Raw genomic sequence first — 15,227 nt, forward strand, 5'->3', positions numbered from 1 at the left:
CTATGGGCTCCCTGCGCTCGCACCTAAGTGCTATGGGCTCACACAGAACTTTTCTATTATAATTATACTGTCTATTCTTAATAATACTAAAAAGTAGACATAGTATTAGAACTAGTAAAGATACTATGTAATGTATATAGTAAATTTTGCTAAAACTTCTATATTTTAGATTATTAAGTTACTAGCGTAGTTAGTTAATTAATTAGAGTACTGGCGAGTTAGCCGAATTTAGTGTAAACCTTAAACCTTAAAAAAAATTATAAAAAACGAAGACGCTAAATTTACTAATATATATATATGTATATATATATTGCCTAATTAGGAAGTATCATAGTAGCTATAAGTTCTCATAGAATATAGAATAAGCGTTGAGTGGCCCTAGGCTCCCGGGGCTCCCATAGCAAATTGAGTTGCGCTGGGCTACGGGCCAAAATACATATATAGCAAAGTCTTTCAAGTTTACATCTACGATGTAGTTTACCCGAGCTTCTTGCCGAGCTCCCCGTAGACGGAGCAATTTATCATTAGCAAGGCGATCGCTTAATCGAGGCCATCAACTGGAAGTATATACCAAAAACTGTCTATAAGGTTGAAAATTACGATTCGCAATTACTCACGGAAGTCCACTCTTTTCAAGGCTGGATCCTCTCAGATCGAGCAAAGACGAATTTACATTGTACAAGAGGTCTCTAAGAGACTAAGCATACTATGCATATAACCGACGAAATTCAGCTGGCGAATGCTTACAATAACTTGTCTTGCCGGATTTCTCTGTACAATCTGTGACTTCAAAAAAGCGAAAATCAACAACCCGCTCTCAGTCGCCATTAAAGAGCGCCGGAAAGACAAGCGCGACCTTAAACTACATACTTCCTCAGCCTCACCTCAGCTACAATACCTTCCGTAGCTTCTTTGGTCTTCAAGGCGATTGGGAATAATCAGCCGACTGGTATCAGCGGGCCCTGGACATTCCGGAAGAAAAGCACTCACTACATGCCGCGACTACTAGTCTTGGTCTACCATGATGTTGGTAGCATGAGAATCAACCAGCAGATGGCAAGTAGTGTGCGAAAGGCCGCCCGTGATCGCAAGGAATAGCTGCTCTTACACGTACGTATCCAATATATATCTCCGAGCAGCGCCAGAGTTGAAGGAGAAATCGTGAAAACGCCGTGAGCTGCCGAAGTTTCCAAATAGTGATTAAAGAGTACTTATACATAGTATCCACTCCTTCCTATTTTCACTTTTTCTCTCACTCTAAGGTACTATTAGTACTAACTACTAGTACTTAGTAATGTAGTAGTGGAGGGTATTTAATTTACAAGCATTACCTAAACTTAGAGTAATTGGTGTACACCTAAGTAATTCTAAGTATTCACGGCTAGCGTACTAAATACTTGGAGTACTTTAAGCGAGTTAAGCGCGAGGTTATTACGACATCCTGTACGGATGCTCCGTATATCGTAGTACTTCGGACTTTATTTTGTACCAAAGTATACATTAAATCACATGCAATATATACTGTAATAAGAGGTAATTCATGTGAAATAGTCCCTTTTATCCCTCCCAGACAAAAGTGTCTTCCTTTGGAGGAATCAACTGGCGCAAGGCCATTCCATAATCACCAGCATTAGGCGTCCTTAGGAGAGTGTGGATATGAAAGCGCGCTGGTTCCTTGTTGGTGAGAAAGACACCGGAGTGGTGGTCGAACTCGACAATAACGACGGGGCTTTGGATCCGGTAGTAGAAGGCGTCTTGGTCGGTAAACCCGCCAATCCAGCTAAAGTAGGTCTCTGGGTAGAACGACTCCATCTGCTTGAGACGCACGTCACGGGCTGACTGCGGAAGGTACAGCAGATATTCGTTCAAGATGGTCTTTACGAGCGCCTGCTGTGAAGCGTTGAACGTGCTCACGAGAACGCCTTCGTACGGGACCACTCGGTTGTCTCGGTAAGCGCCGCACATATGCCGTTGGTCGTCGTGGTTCCATCGTCCCTTGGGCATGGCTGGGTCTTTCAGCTCTTTGTAGACCTGAGCCTTGGATTGTTGCTCTGGAGCTAGCGACTGCATCAGTTCCAAGCCTGCTTTGTCCTCCACCTGCAGGATCTTGGTGCCAGCGTACGGTCCCTCGTCGATGATGTTCGGCTCGGCGCCGGTGAACCACGGCGATATGACGATCTGGGACTTGTAGAAGAAAATATTCAGGCATAAATGGTGGCCGTAGAAGCTGAAGCCCCAAGCTTCCGTGCTCGACGGTTCGCCAAAAAGCACGAAATTGTAGGAGAACTCGTTCATGACGGCCGGAGATTTCACAAGGTCGCCTAGGAATCCGTTGATGCGCATCGCAGAGATGGCTTTCTCATAACCTTCGGGTGAGAGTGTTGCGCGGAGAATCGCCAGGATCCCATCCCTCGCTTCTGCCGACAATTCGTCCAGCCGGACGCCTTTATGACTGAGTAGAAATTCAGGGTTGGACCACGTTCGCCACTCCGGCGAGTCGATATGGTAGGACAACTTGGACAGTTGTGCTGGTGCTAACTGAGACAGTGCAGCTTGTGTGGTTTCTACGATCTTGTCGATCTCAATTCCCTCATCCTGGAGTGTGAATAAGTCTCTTTTGATATGCCCTATTCCTTTAGTCAGAGATCCAATTTCTGGGAATTCCAAGAAGGGTACTATATGTAGTCATTACCATCATTTGTAACACCTTTGTAAGGTACTTTCAGTAGTTCCTTCCAGTGTTGATAAAGTGCGTAAATCCACGGGGGATTCCCCCCCTCTTTAAACGCGTTTGCATAGACGTGAGCATCCTGAGTCGCCATTGTAGTAAATCGAGGAATACTTAGATCTGGGAGGAACTGGCGATAGGCATTTTCTTTAGAGCCGGCCATCTTAGCGAACTGTGTCTCTCAGTTCTGCCACTCTATGGGCTTCAAGTTGTTTTGAGAAGAAAAGGAATGGATCTGTATCGCCTTTTGCCGAGTTCTGCCACCTCGTGCAATCAAGATTCAATGTCGGATGGAATCTGGCTCTTGAAGCTTCTAGTAGGAGAGTCCCTATGTGATTGAGGCAAGATCCGGAATATTCCAACCTGACGGACGGTATTTCTCTTTCTACAAGAGGGCGTTCAAGATGTTCAGATCAATTTCATTTTTATCTCAAACCCACGACATCCCCACAAAGAAGAGGAGACGAGATTGTGGGGCAGTTTAGCAGTCTCAGCGAAGAAACTTCCGGGGCTCTGGTGTGCAGCGGTATCGGCACATTTCATCGGAAGACGACCTACGGAGTACTGTACATAGATATAATCTGCTCGGTGCAATGATGTTCCGATCCGCCACATACCACGGTCAATGAGATCCCCACAAAGACTTCAGCATCCAACATATAAGATGACTTGATGATAGTCGACGCTGATCTATCAGGCCACCGAGCCTGAAATAACGTGCCCAAATGCTGAGAAGAATGGCATCCTCTACTCAATTTAAGCGTAAGTCTGACAACCATGGTTTAAGTCTCCTGGACCACTTACAACCTTGCAGGTCTTGTCCGGTTCGTGCCACGATCCAACTCATCGAAGGTCTTGATCGGACAGCCGACAGACGACAACATCGATGTTGGACTAGCTCTGCGTAAGGGCCAGGAGGTTTCGGTGGACGTCTTCTCCGGCTCCTCTGTGCTCTCTCCGGGCAAGCAGACAGGAAGCAGTGCCATCATCGACCGAGTATTGTCACCATTAGCAGTGTCCGAGGTCGGGACGATCCGATGCATTGGCTTAAACGTGAGTCTAGTAGGGTGCAGCGAGTCTGAATATCGTAACTGACTGCGCTAGTATAAGCAACATGCTGCTGAGGTCAACTTGGCACTTCCCACAGTGCCTACAGTCTTCATGTGAGCTCGCACGTCCCAGCCAGATAGCGAGGGTGCCATACTGACGTCGTCCGCCCAGGAAACCCGATACTTCACTGGGAGATCCGTGGCCTGCTCCGACAATACTTCCTAAGATAACCCAGGAAGACGACTGCGGAGACTACGAATCTGAACTTGCTGTGGTGATAGGAAAGACCGCTAAGAACGTGTCTGAAGAAGATGCCTTGGACTACGTCTTAGGCTACACGGCAGCCAATGATGTATCAAGTCGGACGAGCCAATTTGCCCAGAGCCAGTGGAGCTATTCAAAGGGCTTTGATGGGGCTTGCCCAATTGGTAAGAACGAGGCGACTCTACCACTACTAAGTGTTGCAGCGACATTCAAGCTAAAATTTTCATTCAAGGGCCTACTCTTGTTTCGCCGAGTTTAATACCCGACGCGTCGAAGCTGCACATGAGGGGTCTCAAGAATGGCGAAGTCCTACAAGATTGCGGACTTGAGTATGTCTCCAGGCCACCGAGCATTTCCTAATCGTCATGACGTGGCATTTTGTTCTTCCCTCGACACATGAGGCTCCACGTCATGTTGAAGACGCCACCCCTTTCATATGCTAGTGTGTGGCACCCTTACTGACTGCCGCCTAGCGATGTAATATTCTCTCTACCGAAACTCATCAGCTTCCTCTCGCAAGGCACGACATTGCGTCCCGGGACGTTGATCATTACTGGGACTCCAGCCGGTGTGGGCATTGTCCGAAACCCCAAAGTCACGATCAAGGAAGGCGATGAATTTGCGGTGGAGATCCTGCCACACATCGGCACTTTAATCAACGTCTTCGAGAACGAAAAGTGAATATCGGAAGGGACCGTTTCAACTGGATATACAGGTCGAACAATGGTATGGAAAAGTTTCATAGATGGCACAAAACGCCGGCCTCGAAAGGCTTTGCCTTACAGATTTACAAAGTCACGAATCTGATACCCTCCCCAACTCGGGTTAATCCGCAATGTCACCCACCACCGTCACGAATTTCGATGCACGGACTCGTGAATCTTTTCGAGACTCAACTCCCCCTTCCTGCCCCATCCGGCCTGTCCACTCTGCACGCTGGGTCGAAAATGCTCATACATTGCAAAGGCCTTCTTGTCCAATTCGTCTTCCTCCCCCTTCCAGCTTTTGAGCGCCTCGGCCATCGCGAGCTTAGCGGCCTCGTATCCCTCATCCCCAAACTTCCCTTTCAGCTGTGCCTCGTTCGCCTTCTTCGGCTTACCCTGCACCACCACCTCGCCGTCCTTGACGTGCATTGCGAACCCCATGACTTCGAGGTCTTCGTCGGCGCCCTCGGCGCCCTCGGCAGTCTTGCGCTTCTTCTCGGCTTTCTTGTCGGCATCCGCTGGCTCGATCGCCCCGATTCTCCTGCCTTTGGAAATTGCGCAGAGTGTGGCGATCTGGGACCCGATGCCCAGGCATGTAGTCCAGGCCACATCTGGGTGCAAGAACCGAGCCACGCTCGCGCCCCAGAGTTGGAGCACGGGCGCACGGTTGATCACAATACTGCCAGGCGTGATATCGCTAGATGCAGAAATCTTTTTCTGTTGTCGTTGTTTCTTTGCCGGAAGTCCTGTTGTTGTGGTTGATGGTTGGTGCTCCTCTTCGCTCGAGACCCCACCTACATTCTTGGTGACCCCTTTTCTTTTTCTGGCGGTCGAAGATTTCTTTGTCTTTGAGGGTTTCTCGGCCCCTGTCTCGAGACTATTTTTGGATCTTCCGGCTTTGGAGGATGCACTGCTTGCGTTGTTGGCTTCCTTGGCGGTCCGGTTTTCTAGTCCCTTGGTTGTCACCTCGTCGTCATTTGCAAAGTCGTCGAGCCTAGTCTGGGTGGTTTTGCTCCTTGTCGTAGCAGGCATGGCTGGGGTAGTAATTGGCTGGTAGGGCTCTTGGACACGACCAATCTCATCAATCAATTGAAGTAGGTATGCAAAGTATTCCTGAATGGTGGAAGGAGCCTTGATGGATATTGTATTTTTACTCTTGTTTGCATGAAGGTTCCAGTAATGTACCACTGCTGTGGGGTATGAATTGTGTGAAAGCTGTCTATCTAGGTATTTTGCAAGATGAGCTCATGAGCCACCGACTGCAGTGAGCGTTCAAAGTGACGTCAGGCTCGTTCCCGGATGCATATTCGCAAGGTACAACCTCCCCAGACCGGTGAAGAGTCGATTGAGGGAGACAGCAACATCAAATCTCTGTTTTTCCGCCTAGGACTAAGTTACCATAAGCGTAATACTGTATACGAATGATAAAATCAGGATCCTGCTGTGGAATGTCCTCCGCACAATGTCTTGGGACTGAGTTCTAGGTGGCAGTACTATGTACCTACTCGAGACGCGATCATCTTCGCACCGAGAGTTGAAATGCAAGTATAACCTTTCATCCCCATGTCAAAATGGGAACATAGTCCATCCGGCCCCGCGGCGTAACCTCCCTTCAGGATTGCTTCGGGCCAGATGGGAGCCTTGTTGTTAGTACTAGGGGTCACCAGTTTCAGCAAGGGTTCAAGTAAGGTGGGAGGCTTAAGGGAGGCGGAAGGGGAGAAAGTCCACGGCTTACCAGGGTTGACCATCCGGGCATTTCCTGCATTTATAACTCTCTGGTTTCTTGCTGTTCGAATATAACTTCGCAAGATTGTTTGTGCCAGGGTAAGTCAAGGTGCCGTCAGTCCTATCGCCTCCGCCGCACTTCCGCCCATAGTATATTTTACATTGGGTCCCTGCGGCCGGCTGCACCAGAGAATGTGGTCAGTAAGGACTTCTTCTCTCCTCGAGATCCACAGTTATGGTTACGCGCACTCCCGAGAGGCGGGAGAATATCAAGTACTTACTCCCATGGAAATCGCCGCGTCCCAAGGGAAATCCAAGCAGACGTTATTCTGTAAAGCCTGCCACCCACATTCGCCTGTCCAGTTACTGTGTGTGCAGAGGTAAATTCCAAGGGGCGGAGTTCTTTTTTCGAGCCTTTGATCAAAGTTCAGATTCGGGTCTTGGTCGACATAGCTGGGATCTGAAGGAGGCAAAGGAGGAGTTGTGTATATGGTGTCAGTGATATCGGTTGCACTGGTGATGGTAGGGTCGGTTTGTGCAATGACGCCAACGGCGATGCTGATGATGAAATAGGTGAGAGAAAGCATTGCTTCGTGTGTAGAGCTTTGGAGTTTCTGCTGAAGAAGACAAGTTCGTGCCGTACCACTGTGCCCTTTTGATAGTCAAGATTGGTCAAGCTCACTTCCTTTGAAGATCAATTGTTTGTTTTCTAGGCAAAAGCTAGAGACAAAGAAAATGCCCACTGTTTGCAACCACGTACGGCGATGGCGCAGCGTAGGCGCCCATGAATTGGTGGATTTCTTTGTTCTCGACGCAAGCGCTGAAGACATCAGCCATCCCATCAGGCCGTTGGCAGATTGGAGGTTATGGCACCCCTTTATAACCCCCCTGTAGGAGGAAGGGGCAGCGATTGAAGGCCAGGGGAACTCGGGGTCGGAATCAATGCATTTTGTCCAGGAAGGAGCATCTAGTTCATGCCACATCGCAACAATTTCAAGTTCTTCGAACAAAATAAGTTGGGAAGTGCCGTACGTTGGTTGATTTATTGATGCTGGCGTCAGCGAGACATGACTCAGGACGTAGGCCTCCGTGGGAAATATCACACCAAAAGCCGCTTCAAACGATTCCTGATCTAATCTCCTGTGTTGCAACGGCATCAGAGGTAGAGGTCGATGGCTTCATCTCGTATGGCAACTCTTCAGGACGGCTACGAGGAGTCAACCAGCCAGGGCAAAGACCTCGATAGAGTAACGACAAATTTCTAACTAGACCCTTACGAGATTCAGATTCACAGAAAGCGCTTGCTTGGAAGTGCGCATGGTATTTGGACAGTAGGGGAGTGAGTCAATTTAGTTGGACATTCCCAGGTGTTGATTGTCGCAACAGTACCATTCTGTCAAACCATGGAGTTCGAAATACAAGCCAGTGACAATACAGGAGAAATTGATCAGCAAAAGGCCATTCCTATCATTCAGCCCCATGTAGGGTCCTGGTTGAACAGCTTCAATGAAATCAAATATCAAATATCACCATCCATCCTTGAGCAAGGCATCGACCTATCAAACTAAGCACACAGGTTCAAGGCATCTTCCTCGGTTCCTGTTTGCCCGGGCCTCCAACACCTTATATCAGCCGGACCAGGATAGAGAAAAATGTAGTTGTGAACGAAGCTTCGTAAAACCAGCGGCAGGAGTATTAGCCACACCTGGCTGTCGGACATTCGTCATCCCTGCCCTCACGCAACCAGAATCATGAAAGATGTCGATTTCACGCATGAAACTCGTGAATGCTATTGATTTCCAATCATGTCCCGCGAGTATTGTGAGGCAGGAATCGCCGCGAATGATCGTGGTGTCGAATTTGGCGAAAGAGCAATTGCCCTCACATTTTCCTACATGGTGTGCCATGCCACACGTTTATTAGGCCGAGGGGTTGCCCAGGGAATATCGGGCATCCTGCACACGTCTCACGAGAAGTTCAGACTCGGTGTGAATCAAGCGACAGAGAACATATGCCCATAGAATTCCAGGGCTGTGGACGACAAGCAGTCCGGCAGTGCCATTGTTGCTGCTCTGCAAATAATCTCAAACATTATGCATGTATCTGTCAGCCTTTGACCCAGAATCGGTTCGTAGATATCAAAGTGGGTTGGTGGCGGGGGGGGGGGGGGGGGGGGGAGGGGGAGGAAGATGCACCAGCTGGAGGTAGATGAGCAATGTGCGCACCTATAACAATCCGCATAGCGGACCGGCAAAGATCAGTTATTTAGTACTTTTTTAATCTGTCTTGGGCTGTCCTCGTAGTGGTAGATATGAAAAAGGTGAGAAGCTAACACACGCGGAAACTGTCCTATCCGCACTGACCTCCGGATGCAGATGCATACACACCACCTTCGGCATTTTTAGCCTTGTATTTGCCGTGTGCTCTTTAGCGAGAACATGTTCGGTTATCAATAAAGTAGTCAACGTGCGTCTACCGACTTACTCGGAGCAATCCATTGTCCTCGTCCCAGAAATTTGGCGTTTTGGATGACAGAATAGGTTGCATAGCCTTGTTTTTTGGTTCTGGAAAGCCAGCATACATCCTGGAGGTCGCGCAGCCATGACAGACTCGACCAGTCGAGTGGCAGGGCTCCCAACGTTTTCTCGGCACATCACCACGCACGATTCCAACGGATTGGCAATTTTCCACACACCAGACCCAGAGCATCCCGAGAGTTCGACTGAGACGCCAGGCCCGCCGATATCGACTGAGCCGACGTGGGTCAACTTCCCAGGCTCGTCGGGATTTGGCCTCGGGTACGCCACCGACACCACGCCGGCGGACTTTAATGCAAACCAAGATCTCGACACCTACTACGACTATCTCCATCAGCATCCAGGGATCGTGATTCAAGGCGGGTCTGTGTTGAGAGTGGTTGATATGTAAGTCGTGGTGAATTCCCTCAGAGGGGCAGTTGCTCTCGTCGCGGCGACACACTGACGCCTCACAACCGATCGATGCCCAGGCAACCAAGTGCAGTGTCACCTATGCACCGGACAGTATCTTTGGACTACGGAGTGGTGCTGGAAGGAGAGGTCATACTACGGTTGGATTCCGGGGAAAAGAGGCAGTTGGTGCGTGGGGATATATTTGTGCAGAGAGGCACTGCCCATCAATGGCAAAACCCAAGCGACACCGACCCTGCAAGGCTGCTGCTCGTGCATCTTGGGAGCAAAGAAGTGGTAGTCGAGAAGAAGGGGGCACTGCCTGAATCCATGACGCTGTGATGGCCGTGGGTCGTGGGTCGTGGGTCGTTGGGTCGTGAGTCGTGAGTCGTAAGTCGTGACCTGTAGGTGCCAATACAGTATATACCCTTACGAGTGTATAGTACTCGTACGTTAGGTGCAGAGGACGTATGTCGGGTAGCGGCGCTTCTGAGTAGCCCTGGGCGGGAAACGGCCGAGGGGCAATGGCCAGACTCCAATCAAAGCTTTACCGGAGCGAAAAGGGTCCCTCAGGTGGAGTTTACCGCCAGGAGCCCGGGATTGGGGGCCGAGGGGGCCCTTGTAGTGGATGAGCGCCCCGCCGCCAGTGCGGTGGACGGAGGACGTCGTAGCCCGTCATTATTACTAATGCTAATGGGCGGATTTCTGCAAAAGGATAATGGTCTCGCCACCCTGTCGCCGGACGGCGTCATAAGAGGAGAGCGCTCGATGGATAGAGACTTGTGGAGCGAGGTGCCTGGATCGCCCGTGCATTGGAGGGGTTGGTTTACCTTGAGATACGTACGAATACACCTAGGGTCGGAGTTAGGCCAGGCTACAGGCTGCCCCGCGGGCGTACCTGAGTAGGTAGGTGATGCACTGTACAAGGTACAGAGTACAGAGTATGTCGTTAAGTTCGTCAGGGTCGGTAGGTACCTCGAGCGCCCCGGGGGTGCCTGGCGTGATCGTACCTAACTAGTGCAGCTAGTGGAAGGCATGAGGGCCCCCCTGGGACCCCTGGGACCCCCGGGACAGTCCTTTCCAATGAGTGGCCTTACCGTAGCTTTCCAGTCTTAACGTCACCAGCTGCCCCGCCCGAGAAATGTCTCCTTCCACTCCGTATTTATTTCCTCCACTCACTCGCATTTTGAAACTTCCAAGCTCCTTTCGTTTGGTTATATGCAATCCCTACTCAGGCCTGCCAGGACCATCTACACTGCCTTTACACGAAACACCACCACATTTCAGCCCAAGCGCCACTCGCTCGCAACCATGTCGGTAGTCAGGTCAGAGTTCGACCCAAAGGACATGGTATGAATGTACCCCAAGTACCTGGTCAAGCTGTAGGGGTGCTGACAAATTTGCATTAGGTGTTCCGTCACCTTGGCCCCACCGGATTGAAGGTCTCGGTGTTCTCACTAGGTAAGAGGCCCCTCGAGGCCAATTCACAGAGGCATTGAGCCGTTGGCTAACCATCATGGCTTGCAGGCGGCTGGCTCACTTACGGCGGTACTCAGAAGGGAAACATCGTCAAGGAGATTCTGCAGACCGCGTGGGATCATGGGGTGAACTTCTTCGATACCGCCGAGACCTACGCCAACGGTAACAGTGAGATCGAAATGGGCAACGCCTTGAAGGAGCTCAACTGGCCGCGCGATGAATACGTCCTCTCCACCAAAATATTCTTTGGGACTGGTCGCAAGGAACCCAACACACGTGGCCTGTCGCGAAAGCACGTTGTTGAAGGTCTGAAAAGCTCTCTTGAGCGCTTACAACAGCCTTACGTCGACATCGTCCTCGCTCACCGACCAGATCACGCAACGCCAATGAAGGAAATCGTCGAGGGCTTCACTCAAGTCATCCGCAACCTCAACCTGGCTTACTACTGGGGGACCTCTGAGTGGTCGGCAACGCAAATCACCGAGGCCACCCTCATTGCCGAGAAGTACAACTTGATCGCCCCAATCGCCGAACAGCCCCAGTACAACGCTTTCCACCGTGAGCGGTTCGAGGTCGAATATGCTCCCCTGTACAAACAGTACCAGTACGGTACGACAATCTGGTCTCCGTTGGCCTCGGGTCTATTGACAGGCAAATACAATGACGGCATTCCCGAGGGCTCGCGTTTCGCCAACCACAAGGACTTCTTTGGTGGCACCGTTGACTCGCTGCAACAACCCGAAGGCAAAGCCAAGATCGAGAAGGTCAGAAAGTTGACCAAGATCGCCGAACGATTGGGCGGAAACACTGGACAATTGGCTCTTGCCTGGGCCGCGAGCAATCCTAACGTCAGCACCGTCATCCTTGGTGCGACCAAGGTGGAACAGCTCGTCGACAATCTTGGCGCTATCAAGTTACTGCCTAAGCTGGATGCGAAAGTGCTCGAGGAGATCGAGGAGATCCTCGGCAACAAACCTGCAGCTCCGGCCACGTTTGGACGGTCGAGGTAGGCAACTTTCTTCACCTGACTTCTTCTTTGAGTCTGCGCCATGAAGCTCGTGGCGATGGTGTTGGAGAGCACTTTCCTGGAGGCTGATATTCCAACTTCAATAGACGCGAGTGGCGCCAGAGGTCGTCAAGGCTATGACGCACATGACAAGATCTCCCGGTGAGGTTTGTGGGCTTGCCCGTGGGCTCTCTCTTGGTTTTAGTAGGACGAAAATGCTACAGAGACCGGATACCTCCCGAGTGTTGATATACTGGCTCATGCGTCGCTGTTCCGGCAACGCCTCTGAGCATCAAGCAACGATGCAAATATAAGTGAGACGTTTGGCTTGCAACCCATTTTTTTCCAACTTCCATCGTCCTGCTTACTATCCCACCCATGCCCCGCGCGCCGCATGTATGAATCCGCCGTGAAAAGCTTGCATAATCCGGGGTTAGCACCCGGATCCCTTATAGTACTATGGTTACGTCAGTTGCTGGACATCATTCAATGCCTTGGCCCACACGGCTGGCTTATCGGCGACACAGAATCCTTGAACTTCGTAGAATCAGGTCGTTGGATTACGCGCATCGTACATACCTCCCGCACGACGCCCGATTCTGAGGAAGATCCTTGGCCTCGACCTTCACAATGGGATGCGAGGCATCCTTGACTCGATCCAGTTTCGTGGCTTGGGAGTCCAGGTCCCACCAAGATTTCTCGAAACATGATCCCTACCACGGACATTGATAAGATAGCGCCGATTACAGGGAAAGTAACTAAGTTAAACGAACGGGCGATCGACCCATCAATGGTCGCCTTGACCCTCAGAGTCTTAACTAGCCCAAGCCTTTTGGACCAGCCTATTGACTCTTCTGGCCGAGTTTGCCTTCCACCATTCCTCTCCATATCCGTGGCAATTCCGTCTTTCAATTCCACCTCCCCACCAAGAGTGTCCAGCCCGCTTTTGAGTAGTATCGCATCCTCCAATATCATGGGTCTCGACCGGTGGCTGGTATCGCGAGAAGCCCGGCCGTGCTAGCCCGTTATATATATTGACGGCCCATGGACATCACTCGTACCAGAACAGGCTGTTGGACGTGTCGGTCGCGACGCATAAAATGTGACGGTAGAAACTTGTGCCCCCCCGCCATGCCTACATTCGTAGCTCGCTGACATTTGGATCAAATTCAGAGGCCCGTCCAGTATGCCTGCGGTGTTCTGCGGGTGGGAAAAACCTGAAGTGCGGATATGACATCCGTTTGACCTGGCAAGAAGACCACGACGCACGTGGTGTTTCTCATGGTCGCGCGGGAGTCTGGTCCAAAGCCGGACGGCCAGGCAAGTCGCCCAAGCAGACTGAAGATTCTAGCGGGAGATGTGACGTCCCTCGCTTCCCGCACATCAAGCATGCTCGGTTCTTGAATACCACCTTCAACGATGTTGAGATGCACCTCGGCCATGGCGAAGCCCCTGAGGAGGTCGATGGAGGCGACATGAACGTGGATCTGGAGCTGGAAGACTGGGATGTCATGGAATACGAGGATCTTCGACTCGATCCAGGATCGCCACAAAAGGCCCTCGCGACGTTTGCACGCGCGAGCAAAGCTTCCCCGTACGACCCCATGCTACTTTCCCACTACGAAGCCGTCATCTGCAGTAGCTCAACATTACTGGACGATGAGAGGAACAATCCCTACAGACATGTTCTGCTGCCCATGGCCTTGGACTCTCCCGGTGTCTATCACGCGACTCTAGCCATCTCGGCAAATGTCCTCCGCTTGGGGCAGCCGGAGTATGCTGTGGTCGCCCTCGACCATCGACAGAAGGCTTTGCGAAGATTGATAACGCTTCTAGAGAATGGAGGCGCCGATACTAGCCGCGAGATGGACGAGATGCTTGGTTTGGTTCTGATGCTATGTTGGTTCGAGGTTTGTTGATCCTGCAATCCCGCCCAATCCCCATCCTGAAACATATGAGTTAGGTGAACCTAGTGAATACTAACGGCGGTGATGCTTTCCCCCCAGATATCGGACGGCTGTAGCCCTTCATGGGTGAAACATCTCAAGGGCTTTCGCAGTCTCATCAACCGACACCGAACAATCTGTTCACAAGGGTCACAGCACAGTCTGAATCTGGAACAGTTCTTCATGCGATACTTTGCTTTCCACCTGGTCCTGGCCAAGACCACATTCCGCCCCGAGGAACCCGACTCCGAGGGCGCGACACTGCAGACCGGGACGCCGAGCTCCTCGATATCGGACGATCAGACGTCCGTCCGCCACCCAAGCGAAGATCCGGCCTCGGGCAGGCAAGCAAAGTCTTTCTCCTCATCATCTCTATCCTCGCACATGCACGAGGACACGATGGACGAGATCGACCCGTACATGGGCTTCAGCAACCGACTTCTCCTCTTGATCAACGAGATAACCGGCCTCGTGCGCGTGGGCAACACGGCCGACAACAACACGCTCTTCACCAACCAAGCGCGGCACCTCAAATCCAGCCTCGACAACCTACACCAACACCTCCCGGCCTTCCCCGCAGTGGCCGCATCAGCCTCACTCTCAGCCTCACCCTGCAGCCCGACCACCCAGAGAGACTTCGCATCCCGCACGCGTGCCATGGCCGCCACGGCCGAAACCTACCGCCACGGCGCACTCGTGCTGCTGCACCACATCCTCTCGCAGCCCCACCCGGCGGCATCCATCTCGAGCCACGTGGTCATCCACGTGAAGGAGCTACAGGCCGCCATCCGGTCCATCCTGCACACAATCTCGACGCACCTGGACGACATGGTCCACACGGCCGCCCTGCCCCTCTGGCCGCTCTTCCTCGCCGGATGCTGCGTCGACGACGAAGACCAGCGCATGACCGCCCTGCGCGTCTTCGAGACGACCGAGCAGCGCAAGCGCTTTGGGAACGTCACGCCCGCGCGGCAGGTCATGGAGATGGTGTGGCGGCAGAGGGATCTCGGGAGGGATCAACGGCGGTCCGCCGCGAGTGCCGCCGCGAGGAGGAACTCCGATCCGAAAGTCCTGGGCATGTATGAGTGGGAGAGGGCGTCGCTGCTGTTGGGTGGCTGGAAGATTAGCTTGACGTGACGTGTCTACGCGGAATAACAGGTCAGGGCAGGCGCGCAGGGACTGGGGTGTCTCGAATGAATAAATAAATGAGTGATGGAACTTTTTACGAGGCGGTGGTCTTCCTTGTGTTTGAATCTGTCTTGATCAAGGGACGACGTTTGGTGGAAGCAGCGTGGGTTCTCCCTTCAAGTGCAGCCTTGATTCGGGGGGTACAATCAGATATCTCTTAGCGATCAGTGGCTGGTGGTCGCGTGCTGCGAAGTGTTCTTTTTCTTGATT

At 51.7% G+C, this 15,227-nt stretch overlaps 7 protein-coding genes across 7 annotated transcripts; 4 read left to right on the top strand and 3 right to left on the bottom strand.

Annotated features, from left to right (window-relative positions):
- Positions 1–1,557: 1,557 nt before the first annotated feature.
- A1O9_10818 (uncharacterized protein) lies at positions 1,558–2,891 on the bottom strand (the record flags this gene model as incomplete). The annotated part of the gene is made up of 2 exons (XM_013400048.1): positions 1,558–2,627; positions 2,693–2,891. 2 exons carry the CDS (start codon positions 2,889–2,891, stop codon positions 1,558–1,560), a joined length of 1,269 nt encoding a protein of 422 aa, XP_013255502.1.
- Positions 2,892–3,465: 574 nt separating this feature from the next.
- On the top strand, positions 3,466–4,723 carry A1O9_10819 (uncharacterized protein; the record flags this gene model as incomplete). The annotated part of the gene is made up of 6 exons (XM_013400049.1): positions 3,466–3,490; positions 3,543–3,781; positions 3,833–3,891; positions 3,950–4,206; positions 4,275–4,371; positions 4,516–4,723. 6 exons carry the CDS (start codon positions 3,466–3,468, stop codon positions 4,721–4,723), a joined length of 885 nt encoding a protein of 294 aa, XP_013255503.1.
- A 170-nt stretch (positions 4,724–4,893) lies between these two features.
- On the bottom strand, positions 4,894–5,778 carry A1O9_10820 (uncharacterized protein; the record flags this gene model as incomplete). The annotated part of the gene is made up of 1 exon (XM_013400050.1): positions 4,894–5,778. One exon carries the CDS (start codon positions 5,776–5,778, stop codon positions 4,894–4,896), a length of 885 nt encoding a protein of 294 aa, XP_013255504.1.
- A 705-nt stretch (positions 5,779–6,483) lies between these two features.
- On the bottom strand, positions 6,484–6,932 carry A1O9_10821 (uncharacterized protein; the record flags this gene model as incomplete). Its single annotated transcript, XM_013400051.1, has 2 exons — positions 6,484–6,651; positions 6,753–6,932. Coding segments are annotated over 2 exons (348 nt in total), but the record flags the coding sequence as incomplete, so codon positions are not given.
- A 2,140-nt stretch (positions 6,933–9,072) lies between these two features.
- A1O9_10822 (uncharacterized protein) lies at positions 9,073–9,399 on the top strand (the record flags this gene model as incomplete). Its single annotated transcript, XM_013400052.1, has 1 exon — positions 9,073–9,399. One exon carries the CDS (start codon positions 9,073–9,075, stop codon positions 9,397–9,399), a length of 327 nt encoding a protein of 108 aa, XP_013255506.1.
- A 1,310-nt stretch (positions 9,400–10,709) lies between these two features.
- On the top strand, positions 10,710–11,887 carry A1O9_10823 (uncharacterized protein; the record flags this gene model as incomplete). Its single annotated transcript, XM_013400053.1, has 3 exons — positions 10,710–10,748; positions 10,808–10,859; positions 10,926–11,887. 3 exons carry the CDS (start codon positions 10,710–10,712, stop codon positions 11,885–11,887), a joined length of 1,053 nt encoding a protein of 350 aa, XP_013255507.1.
- Positions 11,888–13,310: 1,423 nt separating this feature from the next.
- Positions 13,311–14,966, top strand: A1O9_10824 (uncharacterized protein; the record flags this gene model as incomplete). The annotated part of the gene is made up of 2 exons (XM_013400054.1): positions 13,311–13,793; positions 13,890–14,966. The coding sequence occupies 2 exons, from the start codon at positions 13,311–13,313 to the stop codon at positions 14,964–14,966; spliced, it is 1,560 nt and encodes a 519-aa protein (XP_013255508.1).
- Positions 14,967–15,227: the final 261 nt, after the last annotated feature.

This window comes from Exophiala aquamarina (assembly GCF_000709125.1).
Source record: "Exophiala aquamarina CBS 119918 chromosome Unknown aczIA-supercont1.15, whole genome shotgun sequence".
In the NCBI taxonomy this organism is placed as follows: Eukaryota; Fungi; Ascomycota; class Eurotiomycetes; order Chaetothyriales; family Herpotrichiellaceae; genus Exophiala; species Exophiala aquamarina.